The sequence below is a fragment of the Myxocyprinus asiaticus genome, chromosome 36 (assembly GCF_019703515.2).
Source record: "Myxocyprinus asiaticus isolate MX2 ecotype Aquarium Trade chromosome 36, UBuf_Myxa_2, whole genome shotgun sequence".
Taxonomy (NCBI): Eukaryota; Metazoa; Chordata; class Actinopteri; order Cypriniformes; family Catostomidae; genus Myxocyprinus; species Myxocyprinus asiaticus.
In genome coordinates, this window is record NC_059379.1 from 14,394,052 (window position 1) to 14,411,648 (window position 17,597).

General features: G+C 37.7%; 1 protein-coding gene and 1 pseudogene across 1 annotated transcript; one reads left to right on the forward strand and one right to left on the reverse strand.

The window, feature by feature from the left end:
• Positions 1–133: 133 nt before the first annotated feature.
• On the reverse strand, positions 134–14,483 carry dclre1a (DNA cross-link repair 1A (PSO2 homolog, S. cerevisiae)). The gene is made up of 9 exons (XM_051674804.1): positions 13,846–14,483; positions 11,166–12,611; positions 8,735–8,868; positions 8,409–8,527; positions 7,931–8,074; positions 7,090–7,235; positions 5,334–5,488; positions 4,372–4,510; positions 134–735 (listed from the first exon to the last, which is right to left on the reverse strand). The coding sequence occupies exons 1-9, from the start codon at positions 14,246–14,248 to the stop codon at positions 560–562; spliced, it is 2,862 nt and encodes a 953-aa protein (XP_051530764.1). The 5' UTR covers positions 14,249–14,483; the 3' UTR covers positions 134–559.
• A 232-nt stretch (positions 14,484–14,715) lies between these two features.
• LOC127427302 (NHL repeat-containing protein 2-like) overlaps positions 14,716–17,597 on the forward strand; it is a 29,721-nt pseudogene continuing 26,839 nt past the window's right edge.

Sequence of the window (17,597 nt, forward strand, 5' to 3'; positions counted from 1 at the left end):
TGTACTGAATACCTTGCCTCCTCATCTCATCCAATTACTGGAAAATGTATGATCTTGTATTTGCGCAGATGCAGCCAGCAAACATCATTCAGACAGCAAAACATGAATAAAATAACCAATGAAATCAAGTGTGTGGATTGGAGAGAATTTATTAACTTTACTTGCTTTTTAATAATATATTAAAACATTCATTAAACAGAGTAAAACCCCACCTAACACAAGAGGACATACAGTATGTGGTCCGTTCCAGCTTTAGCCACTGGAAAGGCAGAAAACAGGCAAGGGAGCCATTAGTAAATGGCAACACTATAAACTGTAGTACAAACAACACTTCTAAAGAAGGTTGGAAGTAAAGCCCAATATCCTCCTCATCATCCTTACAAATGTGAGAAGAGGGGCAAACACTCTTTGTGAGCTGAACTTGTCCACCGAGTAATACTGGTCAAATCACATACCTGCTTTCAAGGTTTGAAGGCACCGTTTGACTGCTTGATCAATGGTTTGATTGTGCATGTCATTTTTATCTATTGCTTCGTACAGAGCTTGATTTTCTCAGGCCCTAATGTGTTGAGTTGAGGTGTGTAGGTTCTGTCTGCCAATCATGGAAGTAGCTCTCCATGGCCTTCCTGCTTCTCCAATTGCCGACGTTTACTGTGGGAATGATCTTTCTCGGTCGCAGCCACTGCACAAAACGCTTCATCTCCAGATAACTGCTGTGCTCGCTGTAAGGGATACCTGCAACATATAAGTGAAGGATAAGTACTGGAGCAAAAACTTTGAGATGGTGGAAAAAGCTATTTAAAATGTAAAAATGTATACTTTCACACAAAGTGCTTAACATAGTAGTACAAGAATACTCTGACCTTCTTGCCACTGACAAAAATTGCCTTTTCATTTTTGCCTTTTTTTTGAAGATTTCCCTACTGTCTGTGGGACAACAATAATTTCTGCTTCCTATAAGGGGCATGTTATTTTAATTTTTGCTCCCTACTTACAATGTCAGTCAAGGTTTCCTGCTCTAAAAACAACTTAGCTTTGCATGACCACTTTCCACCTTCCCTCTGACCCTTAGTATTAAAAAGGCTGTTACTAGCTATGTTTCCATCTCAGTTGTGAATTAAATTTAGGCAAAAAACCATATCACACAAACAAAATGTGCAAATAAAGCTGCATATCCATCTCATGTGTTCAAAAGAACAAAATCGTCATTTGTGGATGTTGTAGGCACTATGACTCTTATTAATAAAATACTTACGGTTTAGAGCACGCAGACAAACACTATAAAGAACTTTGTTTCATGTCTGGGAGCCACAGCGCATCAGTTCTAGGAGTACTACGTGTGTGCATTCCTCCATCCTTGTAACTTTACTGTGCGGATCTATAAGATATTTTTCAAAGGTGTCAATAAACCTGCTCTTTGGCACAGTTTAACAGTTTTTACTTGACTTATTTGCGCTACAAACTCTAGGCAGGCTTTGGTTTTTCTAGAGTTATTTCAGGATGACCAGCGCAACATTTCAGATGTGACGATTGGCCTGCTGGTTAGTCGATTATTCAGTCACAGTACTTTTTTGATGCGCATCTTGTATTTCTAATCAATTAAATAGGAGTCTATTCGGTAAATGTGTTTTCATCATAGTTTATGTGCATTTTGTCTTATCGAATAAAAAAATGTATTCACCTCAAGTGAGCATATGTTTTTTTTTTTTTGTGCATTTTGGAGATTTTATTTGCATCTTAGTGTTTCGATCCAGCAGTTTTTATGCAATATCCCAAAATATGTATAAAATACGTGGATGGAAACACAGCTTTTGTTACTGTATCTTTAAGACTTCTTTATGTAAATTATCTGGTAAAGACCTGTTATTATTGGCTAACCTCCATGTATCAGCGTAGCTCTGGATGGCCCAAACTGGTCTTGAATAACTAAGTTTTGCAGCTAAATGGTCTGGATCAAACTCTTATATTAAAATAGCAAGGAATATCCTGTTTCAGTGATATGCCTCATTTACACAATAATAATAAAAATGAATACAATATTTTTTTTCCTCGAAGGCAAACCTTTTTGTTAATTCTGAAAAATAACCAATAGAATTTGTTATTGTTTAAAAGGCATGATTCTACCGCTACATACTGTATATCGTTGATATCAGTGGTTCTCAACCTTTGTGACTCCAAGACCCCCTATTGTTGGAGAAAATATTTAAAGGCCACCCATGTAGACTATTAGATATTTATATGATAATTTATTTCCATAAAACTTGTGATTCCAGAAATGTCTAGAATTTTAATTTTATCTTTTCTCCCAATTTGGAATGCCCAATTCCCACTACTTAGTAGGTCCTCGTAGTGGCGCGGTTACTCACCTCAATCCAGGTGGCGGAGGACAAGTCTCAGTTGCCTCAGCTTCTGAGACCGAACCATACAATGCAAGTGAATGGGTGCCAAAATGTTGATGCTCCAAAAAGCACATAAAGGCAGCATAAAAGTAATCCATACAACGCCAGTGTTTTAATCCATATCTTCATTAGTGATATGATGTGTGGGTGAAAAACAGATAAACATTTAAGTCCTTTTTTGCTAGAAATTCTCCTCCCTGCCCAGTAGGGGGCAATATGCATGAAGAATGTGAATCACCAAAAACACAAGAAGAATGTGAAGGTGCTAGTTTAAGTGAAGATTGACTGAGCAGGGAGGAGAAAAAAAATACTTATATATTGATCTGTTTCTCACCCACACCTATCATATCGATTCTGAAGAAACTGATTTAACCACTGGAGTCTTATGGATTACTTTTATGCTGCCTTATGTGATATTTGGAGCTTAAAAATTTTGGCACCCATTCACTTGTATTGACCAAAAGAGCTGAGAAATTCTTTAAAAAAAAAAAAAAAAAAAAAAATCTTCATTTGTGTTCAGCAGATGAAAGAAAATCATACACATCTGGGATGGCATAAGAGTGAGTAAATGATGAGAATTTTAATTTTTGGGTGAACTATTCCTTTAAGGCTAATTGCGTCTGTATGTAAAGACCTAAAGAAAGAAGCATAAATTCACATTCATTCCAGTGTTGGATGTCTTTGATTCCAGCGGAGCCTGTAAAATGAAATGCATCTGCTGCTTGAGGCAGCATCTGGCTCTGTTGCAGGCTGCTGCTATTCTGAAATGAAAATCCTGGGCATGCAAAACCTGACATCTTGAGTGTTTCTCTGGGTCAAATCACATCTGCTGATTCTGTTAATACTGGGCATGCTGATCGGTGCCTAAAAAGACATTCAGCATTTGTAACAACTCCAGGAAGGGGAAGAAAAATCAATACAATGTAATTACATTCCACATACAGATATGTTTGAATGAAGCTATTCTGTATAATATTGTCAGTTAGTCGAACAGAATTACAAGGCTATGTTGTGTCTATGCTGGACTTCATTCTAATGGAAAGTGATCCTCTTTAATACCTTATTAAGGAAGGGATAGTGTGACAGATATTAATAAAATATAACATGCTTTCTGCATTTTGTGTTATTGGAATAAGCCTACCATTAGGTAAAATGGAACAAGCCTATTAAACTGCCATATAACTGTCCGTAATAGATGCGAGCAAATGGCGCACAACCATAATGTGCTTTTAAAAATCCTATTTCCATTTTGATTTAAGAGCAGGACAAAAATAAGCAGCATTTTACCCAAGTGATCTTGAAGTCACCAGACAAAAGTGTGTATTGTTGTACTCCTATGAAATTACAATGCAAATACGGTAATTCAGAAACAACACAATTTGGTGTACATCCACTTCACTTGATTATGGTTTATGTTATTTGGATTGGCAATCCAAGTCTAGTATTAAAGTGAAAATGTTTACCCACTTTCAACTTCTGCAAGGACCACCAGATATCCATTGGCAAAATAAGAAAAACAATTCTCTAATAAAAATATAAGAGGCACTGTAAATGTGGCCCTACAGTATGTGTAAGCTCTTGGCTTATTTGCTGCAGTCTTTTACATATAAACAGCAACATCCTAGACTTTAGTCTCTACAGTGTTCCTAATACACTTTTAACAATGAATTTCCATGACTTTTCCTGTTATTAGTGATTGCAATCAAAAATGGCAATTTGTAGCTAAATAAATTGTGTAGAACTAACTATAACATTTTATAGTCACTGTAGAAATTTCCATTACTTTTTTATAAATCTTTTTATAAATTCCCTGATACTTTCAGGTTTCCCATGACCTTGGGAGCCCTATCTCTACCTTGGCTTTTACTACCATACTCAATCTATTTCAATAACTGCACTTGAAAACACAAACAAAGAAGACTCACGGTATGAGTACAACAAAAATCATTTATACAAACAGACTGAGACATACCATAAATGCTGATGTTTCCTTGAGTCTGAGGCTGAATGTCTTCCACGTTCACAGTTTGGTTGAAGGTCCAGCCCGTGGGCTTGAAGGCCACTATCTGGTCATATTTTCTTGAGAACTTATTCAAGTGTGTCCGCAAGTTCTGTGCAGTTAAGAATGAATAATTGTGAAAACTTGAATGGAGAGGATGAAAAATTAATTTAAACTTGGAATTCTTGTAAATATTTAGGCTGATTAGGTTGTGTTGTGGCAATCCATTTATAATTTACGTTGGATAAAAGGGTCTGTGAAAGTATTAAATGTAAATGCAAAAGTATATGGCAAAAACGTATTGGGTTATCGGACTCAAATGACGCCACATTGTAATCACAAAGTCTTTCAGCTTCTTTCAATTTACATAACTACTTTTTAATGCCACTGCAAAAGAAAACATGGTGCAATCAACAATTTAACCCTGCCTTACAAATTTTCTCTTTCCTGTCATGGACATTTAAATGTATTCCTCACTTGGAACAGCTCCAAAATTGCTATGAATCAACATCTACATTGGCACGGGTGAGAAAAGTTGCGTATAATGGTTTGGGGCACATCATGTGACTAATATTGTAAGTAATACTAATACAACTGTCTCATTAGAATTAAGTTTTCGTTGGACTCAATCAGTGCTACTGCTGCCAGAACTGCTGTGCTGGCACTTGGTCACCATAATTAGAATCTTCATTTTTTCATCCTGCATTAGCATAAATGCGCCGTCAAGGAGAATAAAAGAAAACACTGAACACCTCATGAATTTTAAAATCCAAATTGAATAATCCAAGTAAACATAGCCTCATTAATTGTGCTAAGCAAAATCAGCTCTTTTTGTTCACTTACAAACTGAAACAGCAAAGCAGCACAATAGTAGGTGATTTGTAATTGACCAATATGACAAATTAGTTGTGGAAGATTTAATGAAGTGGGCTTACTTTGAAATTGAGCTGCATCATAGGAAGCACATGCACCTGGGCTGTCTGCCAGTCTGTAGTGATGCACTGTTTAACCTGCTCGGACTCCAGGCAGCACATGGTGTTATACTTATCCCTGGACAAACACACCTTAGAGCCCAACACCTCCGATACAGCTGGGTCAAAAGGTGGGACAGGTGTAAATGTTTATATCAATCTTTAGTGGCCTCAAAAAGTATTCGAACACTTTTGGACACATAAGTGACAGTTAAAATGTATTAATTTAATGGCACTGCAAAATATCAAAGCCAAGTGCACTTTGCAAACAAATGATTCAAGAGCTTTTCTCGTATCCAACTTCACTGTTGTGAGACAGTTTTTGCAATTATTAAACAACCAACTGGTGTCAAAGAGATTTTTGGTAGATGTTTGAAGTCTTCTCCTCTATCTTAATTTTGAACATGAAATTTATTGTTTTAATTTGAAACCTAACAAACTTTTGTTTTAAATTAATATTTCAACCAAAAATGAAAACTCTCATTATTTACTCGTCCTCATGTCATCCCAGATGTGTATGACTTTCTTTCTTCTGCAGAACACAATTGAAGATTTTTAGAAGAATCTCTCAGCTCTGTAAGTCCATTCAATGCAAGTGGATGGTGTCCAGAACTTTGAAGCTCCAAAAAGCACATAAAGGCAACATAAAAGTAACCTATACAACTCCAATAGTTAAATACATATCATCAGAAGCAATAAGATAGGTGTGGGTGGCAACCAGATCAATATTGCAGTCCTTTTTTACTATAAATCTCCATCTTAAACCAGCCCATAGTGATATGCATGAAGAATGCAAATCTAAAAAAAAAAAAAAAAAAAAAAAGAATGGGAAAGTGAAAGTGAAAAGAGGAGATTTATAGTAAAAAAACTTAATTATTGATCTATTTCACACACACACCTATCATATCGCTTCTGAAGATATGGATTTAACCTCTGGAGTCATATGGATTACTTTTATACTGCCTTTATGTGCATTTTGGTGCTTCAAAAGTTGTCACCATTCACTTGCATTGTATGGACCTACAGAGCTGAAATATCCTTCTAGAAATCTTCATTTGTGTTCAGCAGAAGAAAAAGTTCATTCACACCTTGGATGGTCTGAGGGGGAGTAAATGATAAGAATTTTCTTTTTTTTCCTTTTTGTGAACTATTCCTTTCAAATGTTTTAGTTGAAAAGTGTGCTTGTACTGTCTTTCTTTAAAATAAATGCCACTTGGATTAATATTTTATTACATAATGGAAAGACATTCATTCATTTTTAAGTGTTGCTTAAAGTGTCCAAATACTTTTACAGGCCCACTGTACTGTTTTTACACCAGAAGGAAAGTAAATAATTCTGTTGGGACATGGAAAGAAGTTTTATTCCAGTTAAACAGTACAGGGGTTTATTCCATTATATTTCCTTAGTAGTAAACTGAGATAACAGCCCACAGATGCCCAATGTGTGACCAGAGCTTTAAAAGTAAATGAGTGTAGGACACCAAGTCATGGATGGACATAATAAAACCAATAGGAAACTAATCAGACATTGAACAATGTTAGAACAGCAAAGGTCATCTGCAAAACTCTTCTATAATCTCTTTTATTAAATATAAGCCTCATTCATGAATATGACAGTCATGATTTAAAGAAGAGCAAACAATCTATACTTTCAAGTGTGGCAAAAGTAACACAAGGCCTTCAAGAGGTCTGCAAAAGCACGACAATGTTGCTCACTCACCTAGAAAGACCTTCTCTTTCCCTATTGTGTAGGTGCCACACACCACAAGCGTACGAGGGTTCAGTGTGACCTGTTCAAAGGCTACATTAACAGCAAAGGTAATGACTTCCTGTTGAGTGGGAAAGGTGTACTCTGGACTGCAATACCTATGGAAGACAGTTTATTGTTGTTATTGTTTTCCATTTGAATTACATGTACAACCTACAAAACCTTCTATGGCATACAGTGGGGTCTGCCCCTACATCAGGTAAAAGTCAAATGTATTTTTTGCATATTGTTTTTTTTTTTTTTAGAAATGTTTTCATAAAAAATGACATTATCAACATAATTTTAGTGAAAAGTTGAACAGCACAATTCCATGAATTTAAGAATTTTCTTTGTAGATTTTCCTAGAAGAATTTCTTGGCCCCCTTTTTGCTGTAATGACAGCATGAACTCAAGCTGGCATGGAATCCACAAGTTTGTGCAAAACCTGATTGCCCATGTTATAGCAGCATGACTTGAGAATGTTCCAAAAAGCATTTTGTGTGCTTCAAAAGCTTGTAAATCTGACCTTGTGTCCAAAGGAATTTACATGGTCAGTGCTACATATTTGCTTACATTTTATTAGTGACCTAGAAATAGTGCAGAATAGTAAATATTTCTTCTTCATTTCACATTATGTTTAATATTTTCTTTGTTTCTCAGATTCTCAATGTGATCTCAGACTTTTGGACCCAACTGCATCTCAAAGTGCCATGAACAATGCAATGGAGTCCAAGGACAATGTCGCTTGGTTAAATCCTCAGAACATAACAGAAAGTGCAGTGCTTTACTTTTTGTTTGGTGCTGGGGGACTCACGTTGTGTCCAGATAGAGGGTCTTGATCCGAAGGCCCTGCAGCTCTGGGTAGCGCTCCATGGATGGATGCGCCCGGAAGTCACCTGTGTGGAGCACCGTCTGGCCATCTGGCAGCACAAATAACAGCATGGCTGCCCCAGGACAGCTGGGGGGGGGGGGAAACAGTCATGGTAATTAAGTCCTTGATTCTATTAAAGAGATTCAAGCAATTATAAAACACTGTGGATGTACAGCCCAAACAAGCCATTACAAGACAGAGAAGCCTGCAAGAAAAGTTTAAACACTGTGGCTTTATGAGGTTATCAAAACATTGCTCTGTTTGTTTGAGCATCCCAATTGCTCGACACAGTCACATTAGCTCAACCAATAGTGTGAGTTTGGGGATTGAGGAAGTGTTCCAGAAACCTTATTGACATCAATCTTATTTCTGCAATTCCAATTGCATTTACTTCAACTTTAAAATATTCTCATATACTCACTGGTTGGCATCCAGAAGAGTGACCTTCACTCCTTGCACTGTACACTCTGTGTTCATTGGGAGAACATGAACATAATGTTCATCCACCTTCAGCTTGCTCTTCACCAGATTTCCGGTTATCTGCCATGATTTACACCAGTCATTTAAGAGATTTAGGATTCAGTCAAGCCAGTCACTACATTTAAAGCATCAAATAACATATAAACCCCTGTCACAAGAAAGCAAGAGTGAGTATATGAGCCAAGCATAGTTGGCTGTATAACTTGCAAAATGTGCCACACAGGCATATTCTGTAGTAAAAAAATGCAATTAGGTAGACAGGCATACTTTGTTGCAGTAGATGGGGAAAACAGAGTTTTTCTTCAAGCCATTGTAGTGATCCGAGTGGAAGTGGGTGAGAAAGTAGGCAGTGACACCTTCTGCAACCCCATACTGAAAGGCATCCACAGCGAAAGTAGTTCCTGAACACAGAAAAAGTATTTTACAGTCACTAAGACACTCTGGACCAAGACACTCAAGCTAAATAATAATATTGCTTGGTGATACACCAATTAACCAGCCAACATCTGTCTATTTTGAGAATATCGGCCAATAACCATTTCTGCTTAGCCAATTAACAGAAGTCTTTCCTTCACCTTGTGTCAGTTCCAAAAATCTGCAAACAGCTTTGTTGATTAAAAAAAAATAAATAAATAAAAATAAAAATGAGAAATCTTTTGAAAATACAGTTAAGTACTTTCCTTGCCTATTGAATACATGAGTGTACACTTAATCATTAGTTACATTTATCTGATTTGATTTATTATTATTATTATTTCTTTTTTGTTTGTTTTTTTCCCCAAGGTAAAATTTTTTTCCACAAATATCATTAATTTTTAAGTCAAGAAAGCCAAAAAGTTCTCTCCATGTTATACAACATGACTTGAACAAAATGTGCCTTTTCATAAAAATTTTAAAATAATGATGATATATTGTCTCTGCAAGGTTACCCCACATTCAATTTCTGACTTAAAGGGATAGTTCACCCAAATGAAAATTATCTTATTATTTACTCACTCTCATGATATCCCAGGTGTGTATGACCAGAAATTATTTAGCAGAGATGGGCCACTTCTATTCAAATGAATGGGAGAAATTGTAACACTCAACCAAGGAGCTCTGAGCACCCAACGGTCAACGGATGTAGAAAGGAAGTCATTACAGTTAAAAGAGCCAATCACCTTTTAGATACAGACATCAACTGTCAATCAACTCTGGAACATGCATGCACATAACTATACAACTGGGAAAATTATGTTCTTTAGCATAATATGAAGTAAAGAAATACAATTTATGATGCCAGTATTGTCAGATTTTATTGCTGATTTGAAATATGTTCTTTGATCATAATCTTGACCAACCGTTTTTGAGATTTTGGTCTTTCTTCATTCACGCAGATAGGAGCTGCACTAGCATGACTGGAAATAGCCTCCTGAGAGCATTCCAAAGATGGCCGACAGTGGACTGACTTTCTAGAAAGACTTTGGTATGAATTTCTTTCTTCACCAGAACACATTTGAAGAAAAATAGAAAAAAAAAAAAATCTTAGCTCAGTAGGTCCTTAAAATGCAAGTGAATAGAGATTTCTCTTCTGAAGCTCCAAAAAAAAAAAAAAAAAAAAAAAAAATCACAGTCAGTCAGCATAAACGTCATTGATATGACTCCAGCGGTTAAATTAATGTCTTCTAAAGCGACACGATAGATTTTGGTGCAAATAAAATATAAATATTTAAGTACTTTTTAACTATAATCCAATGCTTCACGAGAGGGCGGAGTCTAAGCGGTCTCTCGTGTGATGTATTCGCATTGCTATGGATACAATGTAATCTCACGTTCTCCACTCGGCTGAGACATCCAGGATGAGCACACAAATGCACCAATGGGAGTAAAGAAACGGATCAATACAGATCTAAACCAAAACCAACCAAGCTACTGTACAGCGTTCCTCCTGCTCACTTGTAAACAGCGCTGCTCTTCCGGCTGTGACGCACGTGCATCAGATCTCGCGTGTTTCAAATGCCAATGCGACTACATCACACGAGCATACCGCTGCTCACCGGAAACATGATTTAGAGTTAAAAAAACTCTAAAAAACTCTTTTTTTGCACCAAAAGTGATTGTGTTGCTTTAGAAGACATTAATTTAACAGCTGGTGTCGTATCAATTATGTTTATGCTGACTGTCTGTGATTTTTGAGCTTCAAAAGAGAAATCTCCATTTACTTGCATTTTAAGGGCCTACTGAGCTAAGATATTTTTCTATTTTTCATTTTTGGGTGAACTATCTACCCCTTAAAACCCCAGAAAAATTACTTTGAAGTTGAACTCAGACACTGAAAACATGCTCATCATAGAAGAGGTGTATTCAAGTAATTGTTTTGTGTGAATTGCATTTTTTTTAATGTATTTTTTAGTAGCTTAATATATCTGGACAAAAGATTGAGCATCACGTCACTGACCCATATATCAGCACTTGGAAAACTATTAAAAAACATATTGATCGACCACTAATTATCATAATGAAAGGTAATTTATCAGCTCTTTGTTGTACTGTTGCAAACTTTTCACTTAAAGAAATAAATGAAAAATGATCAGGTACAATAAAGTTCCACCACAGGCTGTTAAGACCTTCAATGTAGCTGTTTATGCGAGCATCACAATCGAAATAAACAAAGTAGGTCAAAACATGTGTGCGCAACAGATTAAAGTGTTTCACAAACCAGGAATTTTCTTGTAGAATGGACAGCGTTTTGGCTTCTCGGGACCTCCATCTGTCGCTCTTCCCTTGTTCCATCTTTTCCACCCTGCTGCCCTTCCTCCTCTCCCTCCTTCTGTTTGCGTGGGCTGAGTTGTGGCATCTTCTGCAGTAGCGGAGACACTGGACAATTGAGATGGTGCTCCGTTATTCCTATGCCTTCTACCCTGCCGCTTAGCATCTCCTGAAACTCTCGCTATCCTCGATCCTTGCTGATCGGTCTCTTTGAATGTTGCTTTCACTTCCTCATCAACCTTTTTCTCATGCAATGGTTTCAGGCCAAAAAACACACCAATGTCGGTCTGCTTTAATCCAGAGTTGCCTGTCTTAGTCCGAGACCTTCTAGAAGCCATGGACACGGATTTCTGAGTAGTGAATAGGGCTGTCTGAGTGGAATACAACTCTTGGTTTAAATAAGTGGAGTTATCCTCTCCACACAGTGATTCCAAACCGTTGGTGTGTGCAGGATTAGATATGTTTTCCCGAAGATGCTCTAATACTAAGCTTTGGGGTGACTGAAGCTGGGTGTTTGCAACTTTAACGTTTGTTGTGGACCTTATTCCTGTTGATTGAGGAAGAGATCCATGTTGACATGTTCCATCAGACACACCTGTTGAACTGGAAGTGATTAGTTGATTTTCTGGTGCTAACAATGTCTGTGGTTTCATACAAGTGTTTGAGTCTTTGAATGGCCCATATTCCTTGCTGTCAATATCTTCTGACTCATATTGGTCCAGCACTTCCATGAGCAGATCATCATCTTCATCACTGAACAATTTAAGAGAATCATCATCACTCTCAATCTCACTCTCTCCATGTAAAACAGTACTGTGAAACAGCAATTTTTTCTTCATTCCTTGGGTTCTGTGTTCCTCATCTACATCTGGAAGCTCGGAAAGCGGGGAGTAGGAGATATAATCATCATCATTAAATGCAGACAGCTCTTCTTTAACTTCATTAGTCTGTGTCTGAACAGTGCTGTCAACACAATGTGCTTTTACTGGAGTTGAGATCTTCATTCCAGCCTCCTTTGATGAATTCTGGGATTGAGATCTTATGGTGGAAGGAGACCAGCCTTTCTTTTTCTTGATCTCATCAGTGTTAGGGGAGCGCAGGAGGAGCAGGGCATTAGTCTGAATGGGAGTTTCCTTCGGTCCATCGCCAGGAGATGAACTTTGGCTTGATAAAGTGGATACATTTACAGCACTGTCCACAGAACTAGATGTGCAAGCAACATCACTAAAAGTGAGTGACGTCAGGCTGAAGTTTGAAGTACCTTTGACCATGCAGCTATGGGTGGGAGCAGAACCATCAGTGCCGTTCAGTGCTCGACTGTGAGCGAGCAGAGAGTGGCTGTATCTCTTATAATGACTGGGGATGGAGGAGGAACACTGAAGACCATCTGGACATTCTGTAATATAAGGCAAAGTAAGGGATTAAGTATAACAGGTCACTTGATGGTTAATTTAATAAATATTCCGGGTTTAATACTAGTAATGCACAATTAACGAGACTTGTGTCTCTGTAGTACAAAAATGGGCATTTTCCAATCAGTGGGCATTTTCAAACCGGGATGGTTATTCTTCAACCGCTTTACACGATTTGCCTACTACATCAAGTATAGGTCTCTGCGGAACAGTAATGGGTGTTTTCAAATCAGTGGGCGTTTTCAAACCGGGATGGGCGTTTCTAAACTATTCAATGAAAGTAGGGAATCTCAATGTAGAAATCAGTGGGCATTTCCAAACTATCCAATAAAAGCAGGGAATCTCAATGGTTTGAAAATACCCACTGATTGAGAATAGCCCATTTTTGAGATTCCCTACTTTCATTGGATGGTTCAAAAATGCCCATCCTGGTTTGGAAACGGCCACTGATTGGGAAACGCCCATTATTGGTCCGCAGAGACTTATTTGAGCTGTAAAGTTGTTTAAATCATCATTTTACGGTCGTTTTTGTTGTATTTATGGCGTTACCTCATCATGGCAACAAAGTTGTAAAATTGGATATTACTATACACAGAAAAGGTTAGTAAGTGATTTTTAACACACTAAAATCATGTTAACACACATCTCCTTTACATCTTGTGGCTATACTTTTAAAACAGTAAGTATTTTAACGTTTACAAATTGGCCCCATTCACTTCCATTGTAAGTGCCTCACTTGTATTGAATCTGGAATATTCCTATACACTGCAAAATCACTTTCCTTATCTTTAGAAATATTTTAAAATATTTTTTATTTATTTTAAATTGCATAAAATATTAAGACTTGTTTTTAGGTAATTTATTTAGATTCTTATTAAGTTTGTATGCAATTTTGGTGTTAAGTAAATAAATGTATATTGTTTTAAGGACGTTTCGATGTTTTTTAGTGGAAAACAATAAAACAATACTGATTTACAAAATTATTTTTGCAGTGTATTAGTGCTTCTCATTCCTACTCTTGAATAGGAGGCATTGCACATGATATATGTCACAATTTAGAACAAGGAGGACATCACTCTACTAATCTAATCTACACTTTACTAGCTGATGAGTTAAAGCAGCTGTGTTAGGTAATGAAGACATACAAAATGTGCAGTGCAGGGAGGACCTGCAGGATACTAGATCAGATTACGTAAAATAACGAATCAAAAACATTACCTTTACAGTCTTCGCCAGGGGTATCTAAGCATTCTGCAACATGCCATTGTTGAGACTGAACCACCAAGATGGAAAATGGCATTTGACAGACAGGACAGAAGCTTCTTGACTGAGGCTCTTTATCCTGGACATGCTGAGCAGGAGTCCCATGCACATTCAGCGGTGTTGGAACAGATCCTTGCTCTAATCTTCCACTAATCTCGTGAGCATTATGATCTAAATCAGTGTGTGTTTCAGCACTGTTGACTCGCAGTTTTGGTTTTTGGACTGATGCCTCTGATTTGGCCCCCTTTCTCCTTTTTGTCCCATGTTCGCTGACGATTTGTGATTTACTGCTTCGTCGTTTGGTCTTCTTAAGAGGTTTGTAGTCCCAAATGTCACTCTCGGAGCCGTTCTGTGACATTTGCAAACAATAACAGATTCTTTGTTTTGAATGCAGCTGTTTTGTAACATCACGTTCATGATCCCTTAAAAGTATAAAACCCACAACCAGAGCACAGAGAAAATCGTATTACCCATATAAACATACCGACAACTAAAAACCATCTCTAAAACGCATTTTGTCGTGGTATTTTAACAAAACCGTTCATATTATAACGAAACACAAGACCCGATGATTATCAATTTGCATTACACAATTACCGCCAATGTTAAAAGAACATGCTTGCACATTGAAGTTGCCATTTTCCATACTCTCGTTTTAGAACATTTCATATGACACGAGAGCCTTTTGTATATACATTTAATAAATACATATTTTATTTTTGTGTATTTTTAGCAATATATAAACAAGTCTCAAATAAAAAAAATTTTTTAGCTGTTGCGTTTGTTTTTGTCGAATGTGCGAGCGTTAATGTGAATGTTCATTCTCTCTGTGTTGTGAGTGGAAGTTATGGCGTCTTGCTGTAAACTGACAGCTCTGTTTGCTATTCAGAGCCAGCTAGACTACGCTTTAGAGGACGCGACGACTCAAGAAGAGAAGGAGAATCTCGTACAGCAGTATTTGAACAAAACAGACGAGAAGGAGGATTTAAATATCCCGGATTTTGAAGAGGGTACGAGTGTAAATGTAGTCAATAGTGGTGGGAGTGTGTACAGGGAGTTCATCTGATGTCTAGGAGTGGCTTTAAAATGTGAGAACAATCCATAATCGATTAGCGACTTTAGATAAACGACTGTCATCATGGAACATGTCAGTTTATTGAAGGAGATTAGAAATGTTGTTGTCAGCTGTTTGTGTTTGCAGCTCTATAACATTGTATTGAATCAACAATGAAAGTTACACTGTAGTTGTAGTAAGTAATCTTAATTCTTATAAACCCAACTGTTGTTTAATCTCGTGGTTATGTAGAAGTCTAACTCTTTGTTATTGTTACTCTGTAGGACTGGAATGGCTGAACACTGATGGGCCCCTGTCACTCAGGAAGGAGCTATCTGGCAAAGTGGTGGTGCTTGACCTCTTCACCTATTGCTGCATAAATTGCATGCACATACTTCCTGATCTACACCAGCTGGAGAAGAATTACACCATAGACGGTACATGCACATACATACAAAGCTGATAAGCACAGATACTCATACATTTGGGCTTAAATAGTTTTAAGAAACTATTTTAGAAATGGACGACTCGGGATTGTTTACCAGTGTTTCCCTCCACACACTAAAAGATAAAGTAGCTACCAATTATAAATAACCAATAGAAATCTTTATTACTTTTAGCTTATGGTCAATACACTATTTATTACATCTTATGATATGAAGCTGCACTCAGTAGCCAGCTGACTCCTGACTGTTTTGATCTGAACCCTTAAAGGCCTCATGAAATTGCTTGACAAGCTCAGTTTTCTTTATTGACACATTTCCTTTTGAAATAAGAAGTTGAGGAGGCTTTTTAAAATGTGATTTCTTTTTTTAAGATGGCCAATACCAGCACCTAAGATTACTGTGCCACCAAGTTTGTGATCAAAATTGCAAATAGCTTCAGTGTGCTTCGCTGTGGGATGGGACATAAGGCTGCAACATTTTTATTTCTATAAATAAATCTTTAAAAAAAAAAAAAAAAGTGATACTGCTGTTTATTTACCATTGCCAAATGTTATTTTTCTTTCAATAAAGTTATATCTTTCAAATGACACTGCTTCATTTTGCCAAAGGCAAGCAGCGATTAAACAGGTAGAGCAGGGAAACACTTGCTTTTTTGCTCATTTATTTAGACATGTCAGTTATCTGTACACATGTGAATTATATTTATAACTGAGTCGGGAACAATTAAACTGGAAGTGCAAACAGGACAATGTTAAATTCATAACACCCAGACTGCATTTCTTACTTGTAACACATTGTAATACTTAAAGAAAATCTCTATAATATCAATATACAGTACTGTGCAAAAGTCTTAGGCACTTAAGATGTTTCACAAAAGCATTTGTCTTAAACTGTTCACAATAGGCTGAGAGAGGCTGGACTGAGGATTTGTAGGCCTGTTGTAAGGCAGGTGCTTACCAGACATCACCTGCAACAATGTCGCCTATGGGCACAAATCCACCTTCGCTGGACCAGACAGGACTGGCAAAAGTGATCTTCACTGACTAGTCACGGTTTTGCCTCACCAGGGGTGATGGTCAGACTCGCATTTATCGTCGAAGGAATGAGCGTTACACCGAGGCCTGTACTCTGGAGCGGGATCGATTTGGAGGTGGAGGGTCTGCCATGGTCTGGGGCGGTGTGTCACAGCATCATCGGACTGAGCTTGTTGTCATTGCAGGCAATCTCAACGCTGTGTGTTACAGGGAAGACATCCTCCTCCCTCATGTTGTACCCCTTCTGCAGGCTCATCCTGACATGACCCTCCACCATGACAATGCCACCAGCCATACTGCTCGTTCTGTGTGTGATTTCCTGCAAGACAGGAATGTCAGTGTTCTGCCATGGCCAGCGAAGAGCCCGGATCTCAATCCCATTGAGCACATCTGGGACCTGTTGGATCGGAGGGTGAGGGCTAGGGCCATTCCCCCCCAGAAATGTCCGGGAACTTGCAAGTGCCTTGTTGGAAGAGTGGGATAACATCTCGCAGCAAGAACTGGCAAATCTGGTGCAGTCCATAAGGAGGAGATGCACTGCAGTACTTAATGCAGCTGGTGGCCACACCAGATAATGACTGTTACTTTTTTTTTACCCCCCCCCCCCCCGCCCACTTTATTCAGGGACACTTTATTCCATTTCTGTTAGTCACATGTCTGTGAAACTTGTTCAGTTTATGTCTTAGTTGTTGAATCTTTTTATGTTCATACAAATATTTACACATGTTAAGTTTACTCAAAATAAAAGCAGTTGAATGTGAGAGGGTTTCTTTTTTTTGCTGAGTTTATTATATCATATTGCCAGTTACCTTGTGATTCCCACCCCTAGCTAAAAGTAGTGCAGCAACAACTAATCAGTGAAATCAATAATAATCGATAATGAAAATCATTGACACCGAATTCCATTTTCGATTAGTTGGATATGTACAGCATGCACGGAGAAGCTCCGTCAGTTATGTTAACTTACAGTTGTGAAAAATGCGCTTGCATGATGTCAGTCATTAGAAAAATGGTGGAGACCAGTTGAAGCAGAAAAAACATGACCAGTTGTCCAGTGCACAGGAGCAATTTATGTTATACTTCAAAGAAGATCATAAGCATACAGTTTAATGAGGACAGGTTTCTGCGTCAGGTGCGTTGACAGAGTGCTTGTGTAAAACTTACATTTTACTG

Coding starts and splice junctions, on each gene's coding strand:
- dclre1a (XM_051674804.1), bottom strand. CDS start 14,248: ATGTCACAGAACGGCTCCGAGAGTGACATTTGGGACTACAAACCTCTT. Junction 12,612..13,845: donor CCCTGGCGAAGACTGTAAAG/GTAATGTTTTTG, acceptor CTTATATTACAG/AATGTCCAGATGGTCTTCAG. Junction 7,236..7,930: donor ACCCTCTATCTGGACACAAC/GTGAGTCCCCCA, acceptor TGTCTTCCATAG/GTATTGCAGTCCAGAGTACA.